Source organism: Mya arenaria, chromosome 17 (genome assembly GCF_026914265.1).
Source record: "Mya arenaria isolate MELC-2E11 chromosome 17, ASM2691426v1".
In the NCBI taxonomy this organism is placed as follows: domain Eukaryota; kingdom Metazoa; phylum Mollusca; class Bivalvia; order Myida; family Myidae; genus Mya; species Mya arenaria.
The window spans coordinates 38,426,497-38,454,414 of record NC_069138.1 but is presented as its reverse complement, the minus strand read 5'-3'; the positions used below and the strand labels follow the sequence as shown (position 1 = coordinate 38,454,414).

General features: G+C 36.1%; 1 protein-coding gene across 1 annotated transcript; it reads left to right on the top strand.

The window, feature by feature from the left end:
- Positions 1–3,255: 3,255 nt before the first annotated feature.
- On the top strand, positions 3,256–24,454 carry LOC128223461 (uncharacterized). Its single transcript, XM_052932740.1, has 14 exons — positions 3,256–3,316; positions 13,735–13,989; positions 14,199–14,330; positions 15,433–15,543; positions 15,860–16,126; positions 18,571–18,716; positions 20,130–20,238; positions 20,505–20,617; positions 21,013–21,241; positions 21,463–22,158; positions 22,359–22,509; positions 22,793–22,867; positions 23,397–23,465; positions 23,920–24,454. The coding sequence occupies exons 1-14, from the start codon at positions 3,256–3,258 to the stop codon at positions 24,452–24,454; spliced, it is 2,949 nt and encodes a 982-aa protein (XP_052788700.1).
- Positions 24,455–27,918: the final 3,464 nt, after the last annotated feature.

Sequence of the window (27,918 nt, the reverse complement as noted above, 5' to 3'; positions counted from 1 at the left end):
AAATGATCTTAGACACGAAACAGATTAAAGGGTACAAGAAACTTAAAAATACCTTCATTTAAACGCTTAGAAGTATTTTGACGCTATTTCGGTGTCGGACTACTACTGCCCGAAGACGGCATAGCGAAGATTGCTAGAGGGGGTCGACCATGTGAATAAGATGACAAGTACCCAAATCAGACTTCCGATGTTTATTGTCCAAGGTTAAATGACAACTTATAATAAACTAAATATGAAAGTAAATCAGCATAATTATGTAAATACATGAATATGTGATTATTAAGAATATTAACAATATTTGGGAAATATTGATAATAACAACGCTTAGCAATGTGAAAGGTACCAATAAATATGAATGTATTAAATAGAGAAACAACATGTATGACTAATAAAAGGTACAATTGAATTATAAAGTCAACAGTATGTATTTTCAACATAATTGTAACAACAATATACATAACTTATTTTAGCCTATTTAAAGAACTTAATTTAATTCCAAGCTTTTAAGTCAAAAATAAAATAACAATCTAATAACAGAGTAAAACCACATACCTGTGAATAAGATGATACCCAAATCAGACTTCCGATGTTTATTGTCCAGGGTTAAATGACAACCTGGACTGGGAAGTCATGGGTTTAAATACTAAATTTGTGGCTGAGATGCCAACAACTGACATTGTCATCTTAAAAGAGTTTTACTCAGCTTAGAATTAAGAGTTTCCTTTAGATAATCTTTGTTTCTTTGATCTAATATATGCTTATCACAACTTGTCTGGCTTGCATAGGTGTTTAAGCCTAATTCTTATGATTAGCAAAACCATAGAACAAAAAAGATGCTAAAATGTAGTGACAACAGTCAAAAATAAAAATTAAGTGTTTGCTTAAGAAATTACTGAAGTTATGCAAGTTGCAAATATGATGACAAAAATACAAAATATAATATATAATGTTTATAATATCAAGTTATGATATTGTAAGTTATCTGAGTCAATTCTATATCAATAGACAATCATTTCTATACTGAATATGATAGGTCAATTTTAAGTTTAAATGTTTATTTTTTATTGTACTTAAACATTATTATTTAATATTTTGCAACAAAATATAATGCAAAAAGAATGATCATAATAGAAGTATGCAAATGGTTATTCAGAGATAGATACTTAGACGAGATCATTTGTCAAACTATGACGGAAGTATGGATTTTAACATGTATCTTTTAAAGCTACCTTGATGTTGCTATTTGATTTGCAATGGAGTATTATTCCAAGTAGGTGAAGTAACAAAACGATGCCAACCAATGGACATAAAGCCAAATACATATATCAGGAGCTGCCCGCACCCCACTTATAAAAGATAAAACTATTGGGTGAATGGGAGGACAATAGCATCTTGTTTTGCTCTCTCTCGTACCGGTCTAATTTAGTTTTGCGGCATCACAAGACGTCTTTACAGTCATATTTCATGACATATTTCATGCAAATGAGGTAAAATCAGTTGTTCCTTTGCACATATTATGGCTCTTAAGGTGTTTATGTATGAATTCTTAAATAATTGGTTTAACCCTTGACCAACATATTCCAGTTTGATGAAACGTTAGATGCAAGATAAGTTCCTATATACGACTTAATCACAACTCATCAGATATCTCCCCTTTTAAAACTCGCGATGTATTAGTTGGGTACAAGTAACGTTTCTTGTCAATGCTCAAATATGACCAGCTCAGTCACAGATCACTTTTGTCGGAAAAAACAATCTGTTACTGTTAAGAATCTATCTATCAAACTTTTAAGATATCCTACCATTTTATTTAAATTCAGCGCACGCAAACTCATACACATTATCGAAACACTTTAACGGTACACGTGATTTTTCATTAGATTATTTCATAAAATAACGACATTCCGCTGCTGGAAAGTAAAAAAAAAATCTTAAATCGATCGAAATGTTTGCAATATTGCAAGACAGCGCCTCTGATCAAAACTAAAATGAAAATATTAACTGCTGTCAAACGAATAATAGTACATGTACATTAAATTAAGAATTGTTGAAGTTCTGTTTAATGACACAACGATAAAAGCCAAAAGCATAACATTTTTTTTTATAAGAATTAGATATAAATGTACATCCATATGGTATTACAAAAACTTCCTACGTGTCAAAGAAAGACCTTCCATGTTATCTTTCTTCTTATATGCCAGATGCTCGTTAATGGTAAATTACAAACACCATTTCTCCTAAAGCTTAAACGGCTAATATTAGGGCAGACATTCCAAATCCCAAACTAATGGGTTAACCATATTAACGAAACCTTTGTAGAAAGAAATGGTAATACACACCCGTAGATGTTTTGCTAAATATTAAGGCAAGTGTGAAGTTTCGCGGCCGCAAACCGATAAACATATTGAGCCTCACCCAGTGAATTCTTGCTTATTGTGTACTGACCGTGCCCAGGCTGTTACCCCAACATTTACCAATCACGACATTTATTTATTTTTAATGTTTACTGTTCTATAGCGCTGTGTCTCTTGGTTGATGTTGAGTCTTGGTTATTTTCGGCTACTTGGCTTGACCCTGTAGTTTCCATTATGTTCTTAAAGTATTTATTCATTTCGCAAACCATCAATTAAAACGATAAAATCACATTTGCTTTCCGTCCTTTCAGTTGGCATTGAAGTAAATATGCGCATTTATTTAGAGATGTAAACGGTATTAAGAGAGTGTCTTCAGCAGAAGTTCTAAGACCCGTTCATCCAGTAGATATAGAATCGAAATGTGAGAAATCTTTCCAATACCAGACAAAGTTAGGCTACACTTGTTTGCGCTTACATGAAATTTATTTACTATTAATCCAATCCTGCCTGTGTTCGAACAAATAAGTGGTCATTTCAATCATTGGACAAAGTATCATTCTTAATGTAAGGACCGAGCAACATCGACTAATATTGTGTCCGGATTACGCAAGGATCTAACGGTCTCCATATAACGCTAAGGATTGATAGTTGCTAGTCCAAGCAGGGACCAATGACAAACTCCAAGGTCCGAGAAAAATGGGAGGACTATAAAGCTGACCATAAGTGACACAACGATACGAAACCATAAATGTAACAGTGTCTACGTATATCTTACTATTGGCGTTTATCTGAAACTTAGTTTTATAAGAGTCCAAATCAAACGTGCATATATTTATTACAAGGTTTTACGGAACTTCACTGATTACGAGAAATACCTGAATTGTTCGAAGACTGTGTTACAATGTCGTGCAAATTTTCGTCGGTGGCTGCTGTGTACCTGATTGGCACGTGCACACTATTAGGTAAGTTGTATTTGTAATATTATTCTCATAACTTACAAACAATAATAATAACAACATCTATCAATAATAATTATCAAAAGCAATCACCGCTGGTATCAATATTTTGATTAGAATTTTCGTCTTCATTCCATGGTCGATATTATCTATTTTATTCCGCCAAAGAAAGCTGAAAGGTGAATCGTGCGTTTAAATCTATTTTAATGCCATATCAATTGTTATCAAAGAATTTATGAGACGAATGTTCTTTATGACAAATAGTGAATAATTTAATTCCTCAAATGAGTTGAGATCTTACAGACTAATACAAATTTAAGTAATTAAAGGAATACCACGCGTGTGTGTTTAAACTCGTTTTACATGTTATTTGAAACACCAGCTGCTGTTCTCGAAAATGGGTTTCTGAACAAAAGAGAATTTCACTTATCAATATAAGTATGCTTTCAAGACATTATTTTCCTGGCATTTTACGTTATAAAACGTATTGATTGGCGGTTACAGAACAATTTCACATTTAATGACAAATGGTCATTGCCGCTAATCGTTCCATGGAAAAAAAATCCTCGATACTGATACAACTCTGAAACTGATTTAAAAAGGTGTTAGTTTCAATTTTAATCCAATTGTTATTTAATAATTGTTTGTTTACGAAATTGAAATTTGTTGGAACTTATGCTCTCGCTTTCTGATTAATTAGCATTATTCATTTACATTGAAGTGACATTCAATAAATTCCTATTTATCCGGGGACACTTAAAACTTGTGCATGGTTATAAACCATATGCAGCTCACTGCTATTGATATGTCGTATTGAAATAAGCATTTTGTTTAGTGCATGTTCAACGTCCATGGTATATAATCAAATCCATTGAAAATGCTTTGCAATTGAATTCTGAGCAAACATTTTCCCAATGTAGAATACTAAATGTAGGTTAATGATTTTAAAATAAAGGTTATACGATTCGTATAATATATATGTATATATATATCAGTTGATATTTGCTGCACATTAACTAGCATTTTAACAGTTTAAGTCAACGAGAGATCCTGCCGATATCTTAAAGAGCTTAAAAATTGATTATTTACAATCATCATAATATTTGTTTTGACAAACTCTGAATTATATTCCTCAGTCTGCAGATAGAGTTGGGATCTCTAATCATTGAAATACTTAGGGTTTACCTATTAGTTTATTATTAAATGTTTTATTATTAAGTTTCCTCAAGTTAATGCATACTTGAATAAGATTTACCTTTTACGTTTTTTTCTTAGGTCATGATTGTTGGCAAAAGAGTGAGGTTTGTGCACGTAAACTTGTTTAAACCCCCTGTAGATTTACATTTGACTGACCGTTCCAAGGCGGTACCTAACAATCCTTGATAAATATACCTACTAGTTTTTTAGTATATATGCACTGTGTTGTTTGTGGAGTTTTGTGCTGTTGTTCCATATGTATTGTTTGTGATTGTTTTTGTTTTTGTGTTCTATGTCTTTGGCGTTTACCTTTTGCCATTAAACGGCGGTTATGTTTAAACTTTTAGCTACTGATCTTGTTTCTGTACTTTTCACATAAGTATTGGAAACATATGTAGTTGAGTCACTGTCACCTTTTTAAAAAAAATATGTTTAAACATGTATAAATGATATAATCGCTAGGCTCCAACACTATAGACTCGTTATCAATACGATTAGAAAAGAATGACCATGTGGTACAACTGTTTTAAATGGGGAGTTTATTGATGTTTGTTTATAATTTCTGTTGTCTGGAACATTTTCTTCTGCAGTTGGCTACCAGTTGTAAACTTATTCCTTGGTAAAGACAATGTTTCTCGGCGAGCAAAATGTGGCGAATAACGAAAATATGTTGATTTCGGTTACAGAGCAGTTTTACATTTATTAGCAAATGGTCATTGCCGCGATAATTGTACCATGGTGTTTTCCAAACTTCTCGACATACAGCTCTGAAATAGATTTCAACAGTTGTACATGACAGTTTTTTTTCATACATATTTACCGTTCCAATAAATCGTTTACAATCTTGTCCGTTTTGTTTTGATTTGGATTATTTTAATATTTTGACTAAAAGTTGATGAGCTGCTATTCAAAATACCAAATTATCCGCAAAAACGCTTTAAGTATTATGAATTATATGCAGTGCATCGCTATTGATCTAACGTAATTATAATTCGTACCAGTATATTTTTAAGTGCAGATTACTCGACAATCAATATGACATCCTACTTTCGGGCAACAGAAAATAGGATATTTTGTTTCGTTCTGTTTGCATGCTGCGATGTGTATAAAATCTATGGCAATTAGTGTATTAGTGTCTTTGAAATTGATCCACAGGGATGATTTGTCCAATAAAGAAGATGTTATATAATACATTGACAACTCCTAGAGCAATGCAATTCAACTTAATTTGACCAAAACTATTTACTATGGTGTACTAAATGAGTCAAAGGTCTAATTGATCGTTATTTCCATATAACTGATTATCCTTTTTCCCCTCAACGGTTTTGTCATTTTGAAATGTCGTGCTAAATGACTAGCCATCACAACATCTGCATACCGTTATTTTGATTGTCCTACACTACAAAACAATACTGCTTCATTTTACTCTCTAATCGGTTTTTTCAACTCTGTGGCAGTCTACATTACACTCATAGAAAGAGATACTTTATTCAAATGTTATTAGTTCTTAGTTCTTAGTCCTTTACACCTGGCCATGATATTCCAGTATAATGAAATGATAGATGTGAGATTTCAAAATCCCTGGACTTAGACAAAATTTGTGATTTTTACCCTTTTAAATCGATTCAATAAGAATGTCTACATTTTAGTCAATGCTACAATATGACCAGTTGTGTCAAAGATCATTTTTGGTAGACCAAAATATTTCTATTTGAGAATTCCTTTTAGAGTAAAACATATTGATGAACACAAGAGGCTCGGCTCGTGAAATCAGTTGTGTTCGCACTCCGGCATCTCAGGAATGATTTGTTTATTGCCCTTCTTTTAGCATCTTAAAGCATCTACATTATCTCACAACTGTCTCCGCGTCTTTCCAGAAGCCCATTACTGTAACAAATCAGTATCATCGGAGGGTGAAATATTCTGGTCATTCAAAAGGAATTTTAATTTTAACTCTGGTAAAAAAATCAAAGATTGAAATTTCAAGTTGAATACACTCACAATCGCTTATCAACAGCAATTATGAAATCTTTAGATAGCTTTGAATAAATCCTCTCCTTTTTTCATCATTAGGAAAATAGAAAGATTATATCTCATGGAAAGATCAAATGGTGATATTCCATCGAGGGTTCAGTAACGAAGCTTTGATGAGTTCCACAGGATGACGTATTGAATCATTTCTGGATCAAAGACAAGCCGCTGAATTTATCTTAGACACGAGGAAGATATAAGGACAATAGGAATGTAAAAATGCCTTAGTTTAAACGCTTAGTTATAAGCAAATGCTTGATTAGAGATCGATACTTGGACGAGATCAGATTGTCAAACTGTGGCGGAAGTATGGATTTTAACAAGTATACCTGAACTAGTTATCTTGATTGCATTTGGATTTGAGTTTCTCCCACCTCAGATAAGTAGACCCATTAATTTAACCATGCTAGAAATTCTTATCTTGCCCATGGGCGAAGATAAAATGCCCATATGGAACTTCTTTTTATGGTCACCACATTGTAATTACCTCCCTTGTTGAAGACTGTCGTCTGTAGCGCATCATGAAAACCTTGTCTTGTGGCAATATTTAGAACGCTAGTTAATCATTTCTCGCTTCAAATGTAACCAGAAAACAGTTTTCACACACCTTTCAAGAAATAATGCTTTACTCTTCTTAGAACTATTTAAAGACCGAACAGACCATTTACATACTCTGAATCACTGCGCGAATATCCATGACAACCACGAATTATCGCATATCTGTACGCAATTATTTTCACTAAGCACAAAACAGTTCCAGCAAAAAAATACATTTTTACTTAATTTTGTTTAACTGAGGTGGGAGAAAAAGCATCTACAATAGCCGCTCGTGTAAGATAGGTTCATCCCGACCCTCGCGCAGGGTGTTTTGCGAAAACTCGGTAAACCTCGTTTCCGCAAAACACCCTACGCTCGGGTCAGAATGAACCTATCTTACACTCTCGGCCATGGAAGATACTTATAATCATTCTAAGCAAGTGAAGTAACAAAACGTTACCAACCAGTGTACATAAAGTCAAATACATCTTTCAGTCTCTTCATGCGTCCCACTGATAAAAGATAAAACTGTTGGATGAGTGTGTGGGAGGGGGGGGGGGGGTCATAGAAACTCGTTTTGCCCTCTTTGCAGTCTTATTTCGTTTTGTAGCATCACCAGACTTCTTAACAGTCATATTTCATGCAAATGAGGTAATAACAGTTGTTCCTCTGGACATATTATGGCTCCTTAAGGTGTTCCTGGCTGAATTCTTAAATATTCGACTTAAACCCTGGACCAAGACATTCCACTATAATAAAACGTAAAATGCATGATTACAAAGTTCCTTAATCACAACTAATCAGACATGTCCACTTGTGATATTTACGATATAGTATTTGAGTACACTTATTTTTTCTGGTCATGGCAACATATGACCAGCCGAGTCACAGATCATTTTTGGCGGAGTAAACATTTTCATTGTTGATTGCATGTAAGAGAAAAACATATTGATGAAAATTGCCTAAAGACAATAGGCAATTGTATCCCTGGCTCGTGAAAACAGTTGTGTTCGCACTCCGGCATCTTAGGAATGATTTGTTTATTGCCCTTCTTTGTAGCATCTTAAGACATCTATCTTACCTTACAACTGTCTTCGCGTCTTTCCAAAAACCCATTACTATATATACACTTGCAATCGCTAATGAACAGCACTTATGAAATCTTTATATAGCTTTAAATAAATCCTCTCCTATTTTCATCATTAGGAAAATTGAAAGTTTATATCTTATGGAAAGATCAAATGAGTATTTTCCATGCAGGCTTCAGTAACGAAGCGTTGATCAATTCTACAGGATGACGTAATGAATCATTTTTGACAAAACTCTAAAATGATCTTAGACTTGAGACAGATTAAAGGGCAACAGGAACTTAAAAATGCCTTCGTTTAAACGCTTAGTAATAAGCATAAGCTTGTTTAGAGATCGATACTTAAACGAGATCATTTGTCAAACTATTGAAGCTATCATGATTGCATTTGGATTGGAGTATTATTCCAGTCCCTGCACGCATCCCACTGGTAAAAGATAAAGCTGTTGGAGGAGTGGGGGGGGGATAGCAACTCGTTTGGCTCTCTTACCTGTCTAATTTAGTTTAGCGGCCTCACCAGACTACTTCATAACAGTCGTGTTTCATGAGATATTTCATGCAAATGGGGTAATAACAGTTGTTCCTTTGGACATATTATGGCTCTTTAAGGTGTTCCTGTCTGAATTCTAAAATAATTGGTTTAACCCTGGTATGATGAAACGTTAGAGGCAGGATTACAAACGTTCGTTCTTAGACTTAATAATGATTTATCAGATATGACCCCTTATAAATCTCGCGATGTAGTAGTTGGGTACGACTAACTTTTTTAGTCATGCCAACATATGGCTAGCCGCGTCACAGATCATTTTGGGCGGAAGTTAAAAAAAGGTTTTCCATTGTTGAATGCCTGTAAGAGTAAAACATATTGATGAAAATTCCTAGAAGACAAGAGGCTATTTTGTTCCCGGCTTGTGAAAACAGTTGTGCTCACATGCTTGTATCACCGGAATTATTGCTCTTTCTCTAAAGCATCTGAAGACATATATTCAGAACTTGCAAAAAATGCATTTACTGATGAACAATTATCAAGTATTATCAAACTGTTTTCTTACTGTGTCAAAAAAAAATCAATGATAAATACTACAGTATATATGATAAAACAACAGTAATAGTATTTTTGACGGGATGCAAAACCCGTATTTAGATTATTTTGGTCACCTTTTCAAGGCTGCAATTACATTCAATTAACCTTTGTATTTTTTCAGTGTATCCAGCCAGGGATAAGTAAAAAAACAGAGTCGTAAGAATTGTATTGAATGACAAATTACAAATTATTTATGTATTACCAGACTACGATCTTGAACTTGAATAAGATATAGTGACGAGGATATAGATCTGATTTACATATAACCAGACATGTCACATAAACATCGAATATAAGTATGCCCTCTTTCATGTTAAATTAAATTCTATGGCATTCCCAGACTTCATACCCGTCATATAAAGAGATAGTTCATGCAAATGAAGCCAGAACAGATGTTCCTTTGGACTTTATGATGGCTCGGTTCGTGTAGTTGTCTATCTGAATTCCTAAATTATAGATTAACATTTCATTACTACAAGTTAACATATCATTACTACAAGTTAACATACCATTACTACAAGTTAACATACCATTACTATAAGTAAACATGTCATTACTACAAGTTAACATACCATTACTATAAGTAAACATGTCATTACTACAAGTTACGATGAAACGCTAGATGCAAACGGGAAACGATGTTGATGTTCCAAAAGAAGTTGATTTCTGATATTTAATCCGTATATTATTCTACTTGTCACCTTTAAAACGTTAAAATGTACAATTTCATTTCCTTGCTAAAAAATAATTGGTTGGAATGCAGAAAATACTTGGCATCCTATGGGCACACGACTGTTAACAAAATGCGCTGAACATTGATTTTTTTTTGGTATCGACAAATCGTGCTTTATTTCAAATATAGCGTACCATTTTTTTATTACAACAAGGAAAGATGACAGTTGTATTGCGCTTAATAATATGTAAGGGATGCCTTATACGGTTACATTATACTTCATTCATATTAACAGGCTCGTGTTTCGGTTTTTCTTATACGGTATTCACGCACTGTTTCGATTTTTCTTATACGGCATTCATCATAACATGGACTGTTTCGGTTTTTCTAATACGGTATTCATATCAACACGCACTGTTTCGGGTTTTCTTATACGGTCAGATCATACTTCATTTATATAATCTGACTCATGTTTCGATTTTTCTTATATGGCTGCGTAATATTAAATTCGTATTATCTGGTCCATGTTTTGGATTTTCTTAAGTGGTTTCATTATACTACATTCATACCATCTGGCCCATCTTTTGGATTTTCTTAAGTTGTTACATCATTCTTCATTCATATTATCTGGCCCATGTTTTGGATTTATTGTGTGGTTGGTTACAGTATACTTCATTCACATTATCTGGCCCGTGTTTTTGATTTTCTCATGTGGTTACAGTATACTTCATTCACATTATCTGACCCGTGTTTCGAATTTTCTTATTCGGTTACATTATACCTTATTTATAGTAACATACTCGGTTTCGGTGTTTCGGTTTTACAGAACATTGCACAATTAATTGTGGACAGAAAGTAGTTTTCGAAAAATTATGATTTTGCAAAGCTTTTTGAGTTATATACGAGTATACGGACATCTTGATTGGTAAAATTTAATACTCAATTATAGAAGGTTTTTTTATATTAAAAGAGTTTATTGAAAAGAGCATGCCTGAGAAATCGTGTTAATTTGCCAAGCCATGTCACTACATGTATACGTACATTTCGAATCATTATATTTTGTCAACCTCAGTGTTGTGATTCGTCTGTGAAACATTTTGCCTGAATGCCATGGTGACAGCATAGTAATGTTGTCTTAATTATAACGCTTCCATAACGTTGGGGTATTTCATAGTTTGCCGACACAAATGTAAAGCAACATAGCTTCCATATCATTTAATATGGACAGTCGATTGTCCACTTTCGGCTACCAAAGTGTGTTCATACATCCTATCACGCAATTGAACATGATGCCTTAATAATAAATAAAGTGAGGAAGTCAAATAAATATTAAAAGGCGCCCTCCACTGACGGAATATGAAACTTGAAATTATGCAAATATTTGGACTTCATCCCTCATTTGTGATTCAAATTTGCCCACACGTAAGAATCATATTATCTTAAATAGACAGATAGTGATATGATCACACCTCCTTCAGATATATCTCTCTCCCATAATGCATTTATTTTTCCGGCATGTCTGAGAGTACGGAGACAATCAGTTTACGCAATAATTGAGTGTCGTCTATCAACCAGCGTTAGTCTGTTACCAATGTAACGAACCATTAAACGTTTTATTTCACCTTAATGAAGCGGCATGTGTCGTTATCAAGGAAGATCAAATGGAAATTGTGTTATGCCTATGCCTGCTTAATGTATTAAGACACGCTGAACGCCTTTGAAGAACCATTCCTTAGGCAATTTGTAATTTGTAACAATATTGCTATGCACCAGTCAATTGTAACCACGGCCCCCGAGGTGCGGGGATATACCGGGGATAGCCGGGGATATGGGCCGTGATTTTACGTTTCAGGTGGCCCCGCAGTGCCGGGTAAATGCGTTGGTTTTGTCTTCGCGCAAAATATAGCGGGAAATGGGCCTAACCTAAGGTCCCTTGGGTGCGGGGGCATTTGACGGGGATTTTACCATCAGTTCGTGCCCGCAGGACGGGGATTTTAGCCGGGGTTGGTTGGACTTAAAGTCAAAGTCCCCGCTATTCCCCGGACCTGGGGGGCCGTGGTGACAATTGACTGGTGCACTAGGGCCACATTCCTAAGCTAAGTGACGCATTGCTAAGATCATTACCATATTTGAAATCATATTGTGAGAATCAATCTACATTTCACTTATACACAAACGTAAATAGAGTATGTGCAAGTTTTCTTGGTAGAAAAAAAATCTTTCATGCTTTTCGATGAAATATGGAGTTTTATCAGTGAAATAACAACAGTAAAAAATATCAATTTTATATTTTCACTGCAAAATAAGGAGTGAAAATATCAACTTTCAGAACTACTTTTAAAATCCATAATGGCTACTTCCCCTTGATCAAAACAGAACACTTCACTTTTGAAATAGAAAAAATTTGCAAATAAAATATTTAAAATTTAAAGAAATGTTACATAAGTTTGAATAAATATCTATTTTAAAATAAAATACTTAAGCTTTTACCGTTTATAAGAAAAATGGTTAGCCCGTTTTTTAAACGTTTTCTTGATCCTGAAGCTGAATGTTCGAACGTTTGCATTCATACCAACCAAATTGCAGACGAAAACAACTGTTCGAACATAAATAAAATGTTATATCATCGTTCAAATGTATTTTGAACTGTTTGTCGTTGTAATACGTAATACGAACTTTCCGGAAAATTTACAGATTTACTGATTTTTTTTTACCCAACCCACGCCTCAAAATTTGTAAACAAACTAGCGTGGTCCACATCATTACCTGGAAATCGACCTGTCTTCAAGCAAAACGGCTGGTCTCTGACAGTAAGATGGCTAAATATCCAGGTATCATGAAACACACTCTTAAACTAAGAACATTGTTTTATATCCAATGATTATCCACAATTGTTTTGCCAACACATTCGACCTTTCAAATGTTCATTCAATTAATGGCGGCGTAGTAATTTGGTTATGTTTTCATACCACGCTGAAAATAAAAGTGTTTTCGTTATTTTTTGGATCATGCATATACTTATAAAACTTCATTGATAACTGTTCATAAAATCTTGGCACTAAAAAACGAGCGAATAATAAACTATAAAAAAGAATATCAGAGAACTCTTCCTCAACAAACCGGAAATAGAAAATTGACAGCAATTATTTTGCATGAGGGGCGCGCCACGGGTAGCGGCGTAAATAACTCCCTTTCAAAAAGGGGGTAATTTAGAAAATAAATTAAAATTCTATAAAAATATGTTTTTCTATGACACTCGTTAAATAAAGTACGATCTTACACTGAAATAAACTAATATTCACTATATACTTCGTTTATTCGTAAAGTAATGTACTCTTGGAAAATGTCAAGGAATTCTTAAATACAGATTTGACCTAGTGCTTGTTCCGGGTCAGTCGGCACACGTAAGTCTAATAAGTTCTGGACACCACGGTAGTTGTCGCTTGCGGTAAATTACACTCCGTGTGGCGTTGTCGAAACTCGTATAACTGTTCATAAATTACTGAAATATTTTACTATGTTGACTTCTTATTGGGGCTCATTTTAGATCCGTAAACTAAACGAAGGCCATTTAGTTGGTCTACCGACCATTAAAACAATCAACATCCCTGCTATTGTACGACACATGGCTATTGTAGGACCGGAAATAGATTTCCTGCTGCCAACTGCCATCAACAGAAATAGTGGTCTATTGTAAAATGACCGTAAACGTGCTTGACGATTAATCAAGTCTGTTTTTCCGTTCGTTCAACGTTTAAATATTTGGCGTTTTAGGGACACCAACAATTAAACGTCCAGGCATGATTCCATTCCAGTGCTTGGCGATACAGAAAATGTCTTCCGGTCACTTTACCGTCGCGTGCCTGGCCACTATCTAGCCGCCATTCCGCAGGCCGTCTTCGCCGATGTCACAGTTGACGAGTGCGCGCGCAGCTGCGTGGACGAGTTGGCATTCGAGTGCCAGTCATTCGACGTAGACAATTTGAAGCGAGAGTGCCATCTCCACAACCACACCCATAGGGACCCCGGCATTGGGCTGCAGTACTCACCAGAGTTCGACCATTACAGAAGTAATTTAAAGTCTAAGTTAAAACTCCTTTATTGTGTACTTAATATTATAATGTTATGAACTAATATTAATTATTATATGTTAGTGTCTCTAAGTAAGCATGTTTCTTACATTTGTACGTAACTGTTATAAATGATGTAGGTCAGTGCACCTGTTTGGTGACACAATATATAAAAAATATATGTAAATGTTCCATTGAATTGCTTTTAGCGGCCTATGAGAAGTTATTCCATCGTATACCAAACCACGTGATCACATTACGTCACAACAGGAACATCCGGGGTCTTGATGTGGAGCAGTGCGCGCGCAGGTGTATCCTAGAAATCGGTTTCCGATGTCAAGGTGTGTAGACGTATACTATTTAGTTTTTGTTGTCTAAAATTGTTTAAAATTAAGGTTAAGACTACTGAAATAGTTCTATAGGATCAATGCTAAATCAATGTTAAATCATTCTGTTATGATGTTAGGAATTCATGCGTGATGCATGATCCAGTTGAGATCTACTTTTAAAAGAGAATACATGTTGCCATGGAATAAAACAGGGTTTTATAAAATCGAAAGAAAACTGTTCAATGGCATATACATGTACATTTTACTAATACAGTGTCTATGTATAAAAAGACAATTAATTAACTCTAAAATCTAAACTACTTATATAAGGTATTATTGCGGTATAGTTGCTTGTTCAAATAGGCCCTAATATCACGAAAATACTTAAGTCCAATCTCAAACTCAGTTTAAAGACATTGTATCACATAACATTAAAATTTATTAAAAGTCATATGTGTTTTTTTACAGTTTTATAAGCTCATTCTATCATAGAATATTCTGATAAAAGCCTTTGGTCGAATTCCAAGTTAAATATATTCTACAGCCAAAAATGTGTTTCAGAATAATTCTGTATTCTTTATAAAATACTCAAGTATATTTTTTGGTCTAGCATAAGTTTTCTTTGAACTATTGACAAAATCTTTATATCAACACATTCTATGAGAAAATACTTTTTCAAAAAGTATAAAACATGCACGATTGTGAATCATACGTACTATGCTTTTATATTGTTAAATGAGTTGAGACTGAGTTTGAGATTTGACTTGAGTATTTTCGTGATATTGGGGCCAGACTTAAGTTTGTAAATATCAGTGTTTGATATAATAATGACCGCGATAATGTTGTATGGCTGTGAATTATGGGAATTAAGTAGTATGGGCGTCGTTGGAAATGTACATATGTGAAAACAATAAACCAATTCCGCATTCATTTATGATATTGTGTTATGAGCAGTTCGGTATCACAAACATTTCAATGCTAGTTGATAGGTATGGACAAGTTTGTAACGGTTTAGTATGATAGTAGTTGTATGCCTGCATGGTAAGTACTTTATATAATTGAATTGTCTTAACTGAAATCAATATCAAATCCAAAATGCCCTTGTGATTCCTAGGTTTTGACTTCGAACCCAGGGGCGGTAACTGCTGGTTGACGGAGTTAACTGTCCATGACGTGAGCGGCCTTACGCCACGGCCTCACACAGACTTTTATGAACGCAAATCTAGTAAGTATTACGGTTTTACCAGAGGGACTTCTTGTTGTTTAGCCATGAAGAGGTTATGTCAGGATGTTTCTGCAGTTTTATAATAAAAAAATACTTGAATTTCTGTATTTTTTAAACAAATATTTAAGCTGCTACTCAGGAGAACTATCCGTATGTATGTGTGTCTGTTTGGTGGCTGTGTATCTTTGTATAAGTCTGTTTAGCGGCTTATTTCGATCTTAAACCAGTACAATGTATATACCGATGGAACTTCTAGTTTACGACTAAATGACAATGAAGTAAATATACGTTCATCAACAGACATTCTTGATTACAGACGGCCCCATCTCTCGATTTATCAACTATGGTCACGGCGGTCTGCAGACGGTAGAGGGCGTGCAAACCCACAACAAGATTGTCCTGGGCGTCAATTTAGACGCATGCGCACAGCTTTGTCTCGCCGAGACTTCCTTTTCCTGCGAGAGTTTTGACTACGTGTTCAGCGAGCAGTCGTGTCAGCTTAGTCAGTATATCGCGGCCAACGTGTACGGGATTCGGACAGTCTTTGAGCCCGGATATCGAGTCATGCACTATGAGCTGATTGGTGAGTTAAAAAATCCTTATTTAGTTGACCTCTTGCAATGAATCATGTTATTAAAATGTATAGGTGCTTAAATACGTTTAGGAATTAATTCTATCAATAATAGAAGTGTTGCGTTTGCAATTAGCTGTTCCCTTCAGCTAGATTTGTTGTAAACGCAAAGTAGCATGTAAACGCTCGATAAGAACGTATTTCTTTGGCAAATTCTGCACAAAAAAGTCATGCTATCACTGGTCAAGTTCTTAAATGGTTTGCCAGAGAAACCACATTTTCGGTTTGATTTCTTTTCTCAAATAAAACTGAATATACATATATGTCTTAAAGGTATGTATACGATAACAATCTTATTTGACAACACAACTGCTTCACTAGCCAATAAACCTAGAGCATCCTGACAATTACGTCCATTAGCAACCAGCCAAAAGCAATATGGCGTCTACGAAACTAATCACTCGTGAGAGTCGCACTACTGGTGTCCAGAATACTAACAACCCCGTGAACATTTATTCCTTATTTATTAAAAGAGGGGGAGAAATTTTGTTGGATTAATCATTTTTTCTAATATCGCTTGGGGATAGGGATTTTGTCAATAAAACTAATTTTCACGAGCGACGTCTTTGTTAACAAAATGGCTCTCCGTGAGACGGTTGGTAAGTTGTTGAGAGCGCCTGGACAACCTTGATGGATTTCATTATCCATATATGTCAGGAAAACTTGACGGAATGAAAAGAGATTTCATAAATGTGAAGAATAGAATCACTTATGACGCCAGGCGAAGGGAGGGGGTTATAAATATGTACAAGGAGACCAATTAACAGACAAAAAAGGCAATGCTATAACAGAGATAGTTGAAATTGACTGTGACTTCACTTTTATAGCATACAATGCTTTTTTCTTGAATAATAGGTATAAAAACATTTAACAGAGACATATACTCGCCTTTTAGCCTTCAAGCCGTATTTAATTAACAAACAACCATATACATCAGACAATACACACAACCATATACATCAGACAATACACACAACCATATACATCAGACAATACACACAACCATATACATCAGACAATACACACTACCATATACATCAGACAATATACATAACCATATACATCAGACAATACACACTACCATATACATCAGACAATACACACTACCATATACATCAGACAATACACACAACCATATACTTCAGGCAATACACACAACCATATACATCAGACAATACACACTACCATATACATCAGGCAATACACACAACCATATACATCAGACAGTACACACCAACCATATACATCAGACAATACACACTACCATATACATCAGACAATACACATTACCATATACATCAGACAATACACACAACCATATACATCAGACAATACACACCAACCATATACATCAGACAGTACACACAACCATAGACATCAGACAGTACACACAACCATATACATCAGACAATACACACTACCATATACATCAGACAGTACACACAACCATATACATCAGACAGTACACACAACCATATACATCAGACAGTACACACTACCATAGACATCAGACAATACACACAACCATAGACATCAGACAGTACACACTACCATATACATAAGACAGTACACACTACCATATACATAAGACAATACACACAACCATTGACATCAGACAGTACACACTACCATATACATAAGACAGTACACACTACCATATACATCAGACAATACACACAACCATAGACATCAGACAGTACACACTACCATATACATAAGACAATACACACCAACATATACATAAGACAATACAAACCAACATATACATCAGACAATACACACAACCATATACATCAGACAATACACACAACCATAGACATCAGACAATCAACACAACCATATACATCAGACAATACACACAACCATATACATCAGACAATACACACTACCATAGACATCAGACAATACACACTACCATATACATCAGACAATACACACTACCATATACATCAGACAAAACACACTACCATATACTTCAGACAATACACACAACCATATACATCAGACAATACACACAACCATATTCTTCAGGCAATACACACAACCATATACATCAGACAATACACACTACCATATACATCAGGTAATACACACAACCATATACATCAGACAGTACACACCAACCATATACATCAGACAATACACACTACCATATACATCAGACAATACACATTACCATATACATCAGACAATACACACAACCATATACATCAGACAATACACACCAACCATATACATCAGACAATACACATAACCATATACATCAGACAATCCACACAACCATAGACATCAGACAAAACCCACAACCATATACTTCAGACAATACACACAACCATATACTTCAGACAATACATATCAGACAATGCACTATGAATAATATGTTATTATGGTTGCAGGTGAGTATCTAGAACACTTCTACCCGACTCCTTACGCCTCCGTACCAGGAAGAAATGATCGGGAGCTCCGAAAGGTGACACCGGAAACATGCGCGCGCAAGTGTCTGCAGGAGAAAGAATTCGTCTGCCGGTCCTTTGACTACCAGGTTTACTCAATATTTTGTACTTTTGTATTATTTGACTATTTTGATAAAAAAATAGATATTTATTTATTTCATAGCATGTTTAATTTTGAATGTGAAGTTGAGATGTTTGAAATGAAGAAACATTTTAAATAAACATGTACATGTATGTATTTCAATGAATTTAAGAATTAACATACATACGTAACGTATGTATGTGATTATTCTTTGCCAAGCTTTTTTACTTCCTCATATAAAATCAAACAACACCAATCGAAGCTTTGTTGGCCATATTTACTTTGTTAACCCCTCATTATCAAGGTATTAACTTTCCTCAGAAACAAAGTTATGAGTCAGGCTGTTCGATTACTGAGGCGTTAATTTCCAGTCCCAGGAATTAAGTCGGACACATCGTGACAAGTGCACCAGACCGCCTGTAAATTCCCGTAATTCCGAGAGAAAGTCTTGTGGACAAACTCTGATCCTTTAATACGTCTCAGATATTTTCATGCCTTTTCTCATCAGTGATGGACAGTTTGATTAATTACAGAAATAACCGTTCAATAGGAGATAAGCGGTCTCAAATATTCATAATAACAGGGAAATAATGGGAAATAAAAGTATTCAGAATGGAACACACGTTCAGACTTCAATATGTACGACTTTTCAAAATGTAAAGCTTATCATTACACAAAAGCAGATCGTATACGTTTAAATTTAAAAATAAAATGATTCCAATTGCGTTGCGTCGATCTGATCAACTCCAGAAAATCTTACAATTATGAGTGTGATTGTCAATATGCAATATTATCAGCAACTTTAAACTTGTACAATGCAGGGAAACATATTAAACTTAAACTTACGAGAACCATTTTACTCCATACACCATTATAAAGCAATTTCCGACGACAATTCTTCTTCCGTTGTGGGCCTGTAGGAGAGGCCGCGCAATTAGCAGACCGGAAGACACACAACGTACATCATTCGTCTGCAATTATGTAGACAGCTTTTTGTTTCGTCTGATTCTAAATCGATCGTGGGTATGATTTAAGGGTGCTGTAAAAACGTCCTATGGAAACGGATATGCCAACTGGCAAGACTGGTGACAGATGAGTCTAAGTTTTGTCCGTTTTGGCAGATCCGTTGGCTTTTCACAATGTAATGAGTATGACGTTACACTGAAGGAATGCTTAAAACCATATGATATCTTCAAATTATAGACCCATTGCATGTTTTTGAATCAAATGATATGGTAATACCACATTTAGGCCAAAATAAATTTTAGTGTTTCAAAACACGTTTATTCACCATCTTTCCATAACATGGTTAATAAAATTATTCAAAGTGGACAAACGTCTCTCATATTTCTGCTGGAATAAAAGATGCCTTGTAACTAGATGTAATTTACCTATTAGCTATATTCTCTACCTTTTGCAGATCCAGCGAGGCACTTGCTTGCTGAGTCACGTGACAGGAAGTGACGCAGGTGGACTGTACACACCGGAAGGGGTCGGCGTCCATCATTTTGAGATGAAACCGACCCTAGGTAGCGGATTTAAATAAAAATGCCCTCTTTTGGATAAGATTGATTTGGTCAAATTTCTACCGCAGATATATGTAAATATGGGTAAACAAATCAGGATCGCTTAATTAACTAATACCGTGATGGTGATATAAATGCGGCTTTATTGTCTGTAATATATTTCCCCGAGAACATGGCACTCATTTGAAAGTAAGAAAATAAACAACCCAGAGTTCGCTTAAGCTGTATAAATCACGATAAAAACAACTTAAATGTGATTTTTTCCCCAGACTGTGGTGGTAGCTTGGCAGGGGAGCGGGGCGGTCTAGCGTCCCCGAACTGGCCCCGGAACTACCTTCATCACCTTAACTGTACATGGACTATTTCCGTCCAAGCACACAAGGTAGGAAGATTACTAGTGTATATTTTATGTTAGATTCAGCGGGGCGGGGAGCAGGCGAACTGGCATCCCAGATCTGACCCTGGAACTTCCTGCACCGCATTATCTATTCATAGATCATCACAGTCCCGCCGCACAAGATACAGATGTGATCATGCACAAAGACACTCTAGATATATCGAATTCACATACAGAGAAGAACAGTATGATCTACAAGCAATCCAAAGCTTTAAACTCGAAACATTTGTTGAAACTATAAACACATGGCTTCAATAGGAAGGTCAGACTCAATAGTTGCATTTGAAAATGACTGTATGTAGGATTGAACTTCTTAGTGATCTACACATGCGGTCAGTGCATCTATGTGCAACGAAATAAAACCATTGCTTCTCCTGCAGATCATCCGTCTGTCGATCCACCACCTGGACCTAGGTTGGCGGCCTGGCGACTGGTGTTCACAGGAAGTCGATTCCCTGACCGTCACCGAGGTCGCAGACCAGGGGAGACAATCCACTTGTATAGACGGCGAATCGAGAGAGTTATCTACCCTAACCAACACAGCTTCCGTCAACTTCGTAACGAACTCTGATAGGGACGCTCAGGGTTTTAGAATATTTTATACTGCAGGTAAGACCGACCCTATTTCTCGTGCTCAATCTATCTACTAGCACTTTGTCTGCTGTGGAGATTTATTACAAAAATATACACATTTCTTCTTCTGGTCCAAGTATGTATCATACCTGTAGACAAATTATTCAGCATAACCGTGCTATCGAACTTTGGCACTTTGAACTTAATTGCACATTAAGTTTGCAGTACTAATAGTACAATCTATCGTGTATTTCCAGACTGGCCATGCAACACCACATACATGGACGACCAAGGTCAGTTTGCCTCGCCGCGGTGGCCCGGCATGTATCCCGCCAACTCGGCTTGTAACTGGACGCTGGTCGCTCCTTTCGGTGGCCAAGTGATGCTAAGATTCACTTCCGTTAAACTCGAAGACCACACAGCGTCTAGTTGCAGAACGGCGTACGATAAAATCCAAGTTTACGATGTCGTAAATACTACGTCAAACCTGGTCAGAACACTTTGTGGTACAAGTGAATCAACAATTATCACATCGAATGGAAATATTGTGAGTGTAGTTTTCACTTCAGACAACCGCGTACAAGCAGAAGGCTTTCATGCGACCTACACGTTCATCCTTCCAACGACTACGTCATCAACCACAACAGCCAGCACTACCTCAACTGCCATACCAAAGGTCACAACACAGTCGCCGTATGTCTCAGTTAACCAACACGCCAATAAAACAAGTATTATGGGCACAAATGATGACGTTCAAACTAATAATACTGTGCAGGTGAACATAAAACTTAAATCTGAAAACATTTCTTCATCCATCAAGCTGGCTATGACAGGAGATAGTAACGACAATAAAAACCATGACGTCATCAAGCTTACCGCCATATTTGTTGAGCCGGACATGCGCAATGAGTTCGGGGATAAAAACAACTCCGTATTGTTCGATGGAGAAACAGGTACCGATGAGAAATCCGTTTGTCGACAGGGATATTTTAAAAATAATTTAAGATATTTCTTTTAAGTATGATATCACGATCATGATATAATTAGTATTTAACGTCATTTAAAATAATTAATATTATATTGTAATGGTGTAATTAGATATGTCACATGGAAGGAAAGTACTGGACTCGTTGTCATTATGTGTCTGTAATAGGAGATGACATAGGTCGAAACGTTCCGGATGTGACGCGGGCTGACACAGGGTCACGTGACACCCGCGCCATCTTTGTTGGGGTATTGGCGGCGTTTGTATCCATGGTTGCAGTCATGATGCTGGCATTCCTGTTTGCCTGTCGTTACTACAGGTAACCTGTCGAAAAGTTTTGATATTAAGTGTGTACTGAACTAGGTATCATGTTTCAGAGCTGAATACGAAACTAAAGTTTCCAACGATAATTAGCATTTAGATCAGTTCTAGTTTTCCATGTTCGCCTCCCCAAAAAAGACGAATAATACTAAAGGCACTTTAAACCATTTTCAGCGTTTAACTAAATATGAACATAATTATGGTTCATAACATTTCTAAACATTGTCTCATACGTCATACCACATGGAAAGGAAATGCTTGATTTTCAGTTCTACTTTCAGGAGACGACAACCGAAATTGCGCCAGGGTAGCAACATCCGGGACCCGGAGGAGAACAGATCTCTCTGCGAGAACGGGTAAAAAAATGGCTGTGTGAAGTTAGCTAAACATACGACATTGGACATTAGACATTCAAAATCGAATGTTGTGCTGGCACGACATTGGACATTGGACATTCAAAAGTGAAAGTCGTGCTGGCACGACATTGGACATTGGACATTCAAAAATGAATTTTTTTTGAATGTTCAATGTCGTGCCAGCACGACTTTCACTTCTGAATGTCCAATGTCCAATGTCGTGCCAGCACAACATTCGATTATGAATGTCCAATGTCGTGCTGGCACGACATTCATTTTTGAATGTCCAATGTCCAATGTCGTGCCAGCACAACATTCGATTGTCATTGTCAATATACACAATATCAATGTTTAGATTATTCAAAACGCACGCGGTGTTAATAAATCAATGGTATCTACATGAAAGATCGAGTAACCTTAAGTGTAATAAGAATCCCTGTTTTTTACTTTGTTCATATTGAAATATTTTAAATTATTCTTAATTATTTTAAAACGTCGTGAGCTACCATAGCCGTGTTTCTGTTCTCAGCGCGGTACCGGAAGCCGGCTTTGTGGACGAGGATGACGTGGACGAGGCTGCCAGGCTACCGTTACCATGGTAACAGGCTGGTTAAAAAATATTTTTTCTCGTTCATGTCTTTTATCTTATCAATAAAACGATACTATGGGATTATTCGAGGAAAATAATAAAGATATTTGACAACAAAATATAATCTTTAAAAAATTAAGTAATTTATTAAAGCTGCACTCTCACATACTTTTTTTATTTTTTTGTCGTGGAATGAGCAAATTTGAGCGTAAATATCTGCAAACGGTTTAAGAAAAAGCGCATTAAACATCAATTTTTGAACTTAAATATAAAAATCTGCGATCTTGTGTTTTGTCTGCAGTCTTTTATCACTGGTTTGCATGCATTTTTGCATAAATTGGCTTGTTCGAAGACAAAAAAAATGTCAAAATGTTCAATCTGTGAGAGTGCAGCTTTAAAGAATATGGTTAAAAGAAAGTACATTGATGTCATGATAAAAGCTTTAAGTATTAAATCATTGTAGCGATCACGCTCCTACCCCGGATGTGGAATTTCTGAATCCGCTGTATGCGGAATCAAGAGCCAGTACAACCCCGGATGTCAGGTCTGACCTTGAACTCGACTTCCTGGCCGAAACCGGAACGTCACAGCCTGATCTTCGAGACAATACTGAAATCAGTCGCTTACTACCTCAAGATTCTCAAGCCAACGATGATGACGTCACATGTAGTGCGGCGAATGAAAACAATCATTTGTCATTGATAGGAGTTAACGATACTGATAATGAGAGACACGCACACGAGACTCAGCTAAATGTTGATACTTTTACAGAATGTGACCATAGACGTTGTGGAATTATTTGTGAGCATTCCGTCATAACTACAGCGGACATCGAGGCACCGGGTACGGTTACTACAGCTGACCTTGGTGAAGTCCGCTCGAATTCTTCTCCCCATACCTCACAACCGGAATATAATGATTCTGTTATCGACAATGTATCTACCTCTCCTCAAAGAACTGGACGAATGTCCTATATTGACTGTTTCACGACAATTTGAACAGTCGGTTAGAAAATTAAGGGATGTTGCGCAATTCTAGCTGTACGTGAACGTGGACTTGTTCATTAATGCTTCGTCCTTCGTGTGTATGTTCAGGTTTAAAACTGCGTAACTGGGTACTAGTACTCAAAATTCTTCTCGTGGCATGAGTGTGCACAGCAATATTACCTGGCCTGTACGAACAGAGGAAGAATAATACTTACACGTACCTTGTTCAACGACATATACATGAACATACACAACTAGGTTGCGCAACTTCTCTACTTTGCTTTGCCAAACAGTATTAAACGCGATTAAAAAATGAAATGTATAAAAAATATAATTGATTGCCCATTATGATTATATATATAAATTATGATTACATTGATGTACACGTTCATAAATGAAAAAGTGTTCAGCGATTTATGTATGATATATATTTGTCATTAAATTATTTAATAAAAGTTTAATACTAATTTCACGGCAAACTGTTTTCGTGTGTTAAGTTACAAATTTAAGTCGTTGTGCATTTGTATCAAAGAATAACTCACTGTTTGTTTCAAAATTCACGATTTGTGTGAATGTCATTGGTTTAACACTGTTTTTGATGACGTTATCAGAGGTCAAATGTTTCTTTAAGAATCCTGTCTGCATGGCCACTCCCCCTTTTAGAGTGGTGGTTTATGTATGTATATGGACATAATATCATGTGTAATCGGTGGATTAACTGCATTTCCACCTTTCCGAACTGGGTCTTGTTTTAGTTCAGTAGGTGATAGCTTAAGATCAGAGGCAACAGCCTTTGGAAAACTCTTGCAGAGTAACTTGAAAACGGCTTGACTCAGTACCTCCAATTTTCAGTGGTTAATTGCCCTACACCAGTGCATGTCCCAGTGTCAGTAGGTCAAAGGTCAAGACCAATGTCAGCAGTTTTATGAACAATATATCCGCACAATAGCTAGAGAACGACTTGACCCTGGATCTTGAAACTACAGGGAAAGATTGCCCGCCACCAGTTCATGACCCCTATTGTTTTTGTGTCAAAAGGTCAAACGTTTAAACGACATTCTTATGAATGTTTTGTCTTCGTGCAAAGGTTGAAATGTATGTCTTTACTTAAGACTTCTTTAATAATTAATGTCAACACCTTTATTCAATCGTCCACATGGTTCTGGCAAAACGGCGCTCAGTGGACATAATGTTTGACAAAGCTCTTTCCTTCTATTTTTTTAAATACTGCCGGTGTTGATTCCAATTAGTTGTTCCTTCTCCAATTTGTTTCCTTTTCACTTCAGTCCCATGATGTCATTTTGGGGAACAGAAGTCTTCAGTGTAAATAACAATTTCGGAAATCAAGTGGCAGTTTGTACGTTCAGTATGATATTGCAGTAAAACTATCGACTAACGGGGTATTTAACACAATCTTGCAGTGAATGTCAAAGGTCATAGGTTACTAATTTTTGACAACTTCCTGACGCCGTCGCTTATAAAGGAGTTCTATACCACGGCATGTTGAAATTGTGAATCTTTTTAGTACAGTTTGAGTTATTTTTGAAAAATATACAAGTACAATGTATTCGTAAGCAAACATGAGAGTATCACATTAAAAAATTAGATTGTGTACGGTTCGTACCCATCATACAATCATACCAAGATTATTTTGGTATTTCGTACCCATTAAGAAACTTACTTAGGGCAGTCCCTAACCACTGGGGTATCTACATTAAACATTTAATCTGGTTTTAAACGGTTGATGGTTTAACTCGGTTGATGTGTTGAATGTGTATTCTTATACACCAATTCTTATGTATCTATATATATTTATTCTTAACGAAAGGCCTTAAATAAAAAAATAAGAATAAAAACTGTTTCATACTGTTTTAGAATTGCGTGTACACATTTAATCATATTCGCAAGTGCTGTAAAATATAATGTTCATTTGATGCAAAATATAGACCAATTAAGGTCATTCTTTTCTTTTGTTTTGTTTTGAATTATCGTCACTGAGGAAGACTGAAGTAGTTGCAGTGAGGTAGTTAAACTGAGGTAGTAATCCCGGGGTAGAAAAATTGGGGTAGTTAAAGTGAGGTAGTAACAGTGAGGGATAAGTATTTGAGTAGTGACACTGATGTTGTAACAGTGATGTAGTGACACTGATGCATAAACACTGAGGCAGTAGCAGTGAGGTAGCTACAGTGAGGTTGGAGTAGTAATAGTGAGATAGTAACAGTAAGGTAGTAACACTGAGGCAGTAGCAATGGGATAGTAGAACCGAGGTTGTAACACTGAGGTAGTGATACTTAAGTAGTAACATTTAGGTAATAACATTGAGGTAGAAGCAGTTAGGTTGTAACAGTGAGGCAGTAACAGTGAGATAGCAGCACTGAGGTCGCAACAGTGAGTTGGTTACATTGTGGTAGAAAAATAAGGGTAGCAGTGAGATTGTAACAGTGAGGCAGTAAAATGAGGTAGTAGCATTGGGCTAGCAGAACTGAGGCAGTTACAGCAAGATATTAACAGTGAGGTAGTAACATTGAGGTAGGAATAGTGAGGTTTTACAGTGATGCATTAAAATGAGGTAGTAGCATTGGAGTTGCAACACTGATAGTCACAGTAAGGTAGTAACATTGAGGTAGTAATATTGAGGTAGTAACATTGAGGTAGTAACACTGAGGTGGTAATATTGAGGTAGTAACACTGAGGTAGTAACAGTAAGGTAGTAACACTGAGGTGGTAACATTGAGGTAGTAACACTGAGGTGGTAACATTGAGGTAGAAACACTGAGGTAGTAATAGTTAGGTAGTAACACTGAGGTGGTAACATTGGAGTTGCAACCCTGAAGTAGTAACACTGAGGTGGTAACATTGAGGTAGTAACACTGAGGTGGTAACACTGAGGTGGTAACATTGAGGTAGTAACACTGAGATGGTAACATTGAGGTAGTAACACTGAGGTGGTAACACTGAGGTAGTAACATTGAGGTAGCAACAGTGAGGTAGTAACAGTAAGGTAGTAACAGTGAGGTAGTAACAGTAAGGTAGTAACACTGAGGTAGTAACACTGAGGTAGTAACACTGAGGTAGTAACAGTAAGGTAGTAAAAGTGAGGTTGTAACAGTAAGGTAGTAACACTGAGGTAGTAACACTGAGGTAGTAACAGTAAGGTAGTAACTCTGAGGTGGTAACATTGAGGTAGTAACACTGAAGTGGTAACATTGAGGAGGTAAACACTGAGGTGGTAACACTGAGGTGGTAAAAATGAGGTGGTAACATTGAGGTAGTAACACTGAGGTAGTAACAGTAAGGTAGTAACACTGAGGTGGTAACACTTAGGAAGTAACATTATGGTAGTAACACTGAGGTATTAACACTGAGGTAGTAACACTGAGGTAGTAACAGTAAGGTACTAACACTGAGGAAGTAACAGTAAGGTAGTAACACTGAGGTGGTAACAGTTAAGTAGTAACACTGAGGAAGTGACAGTT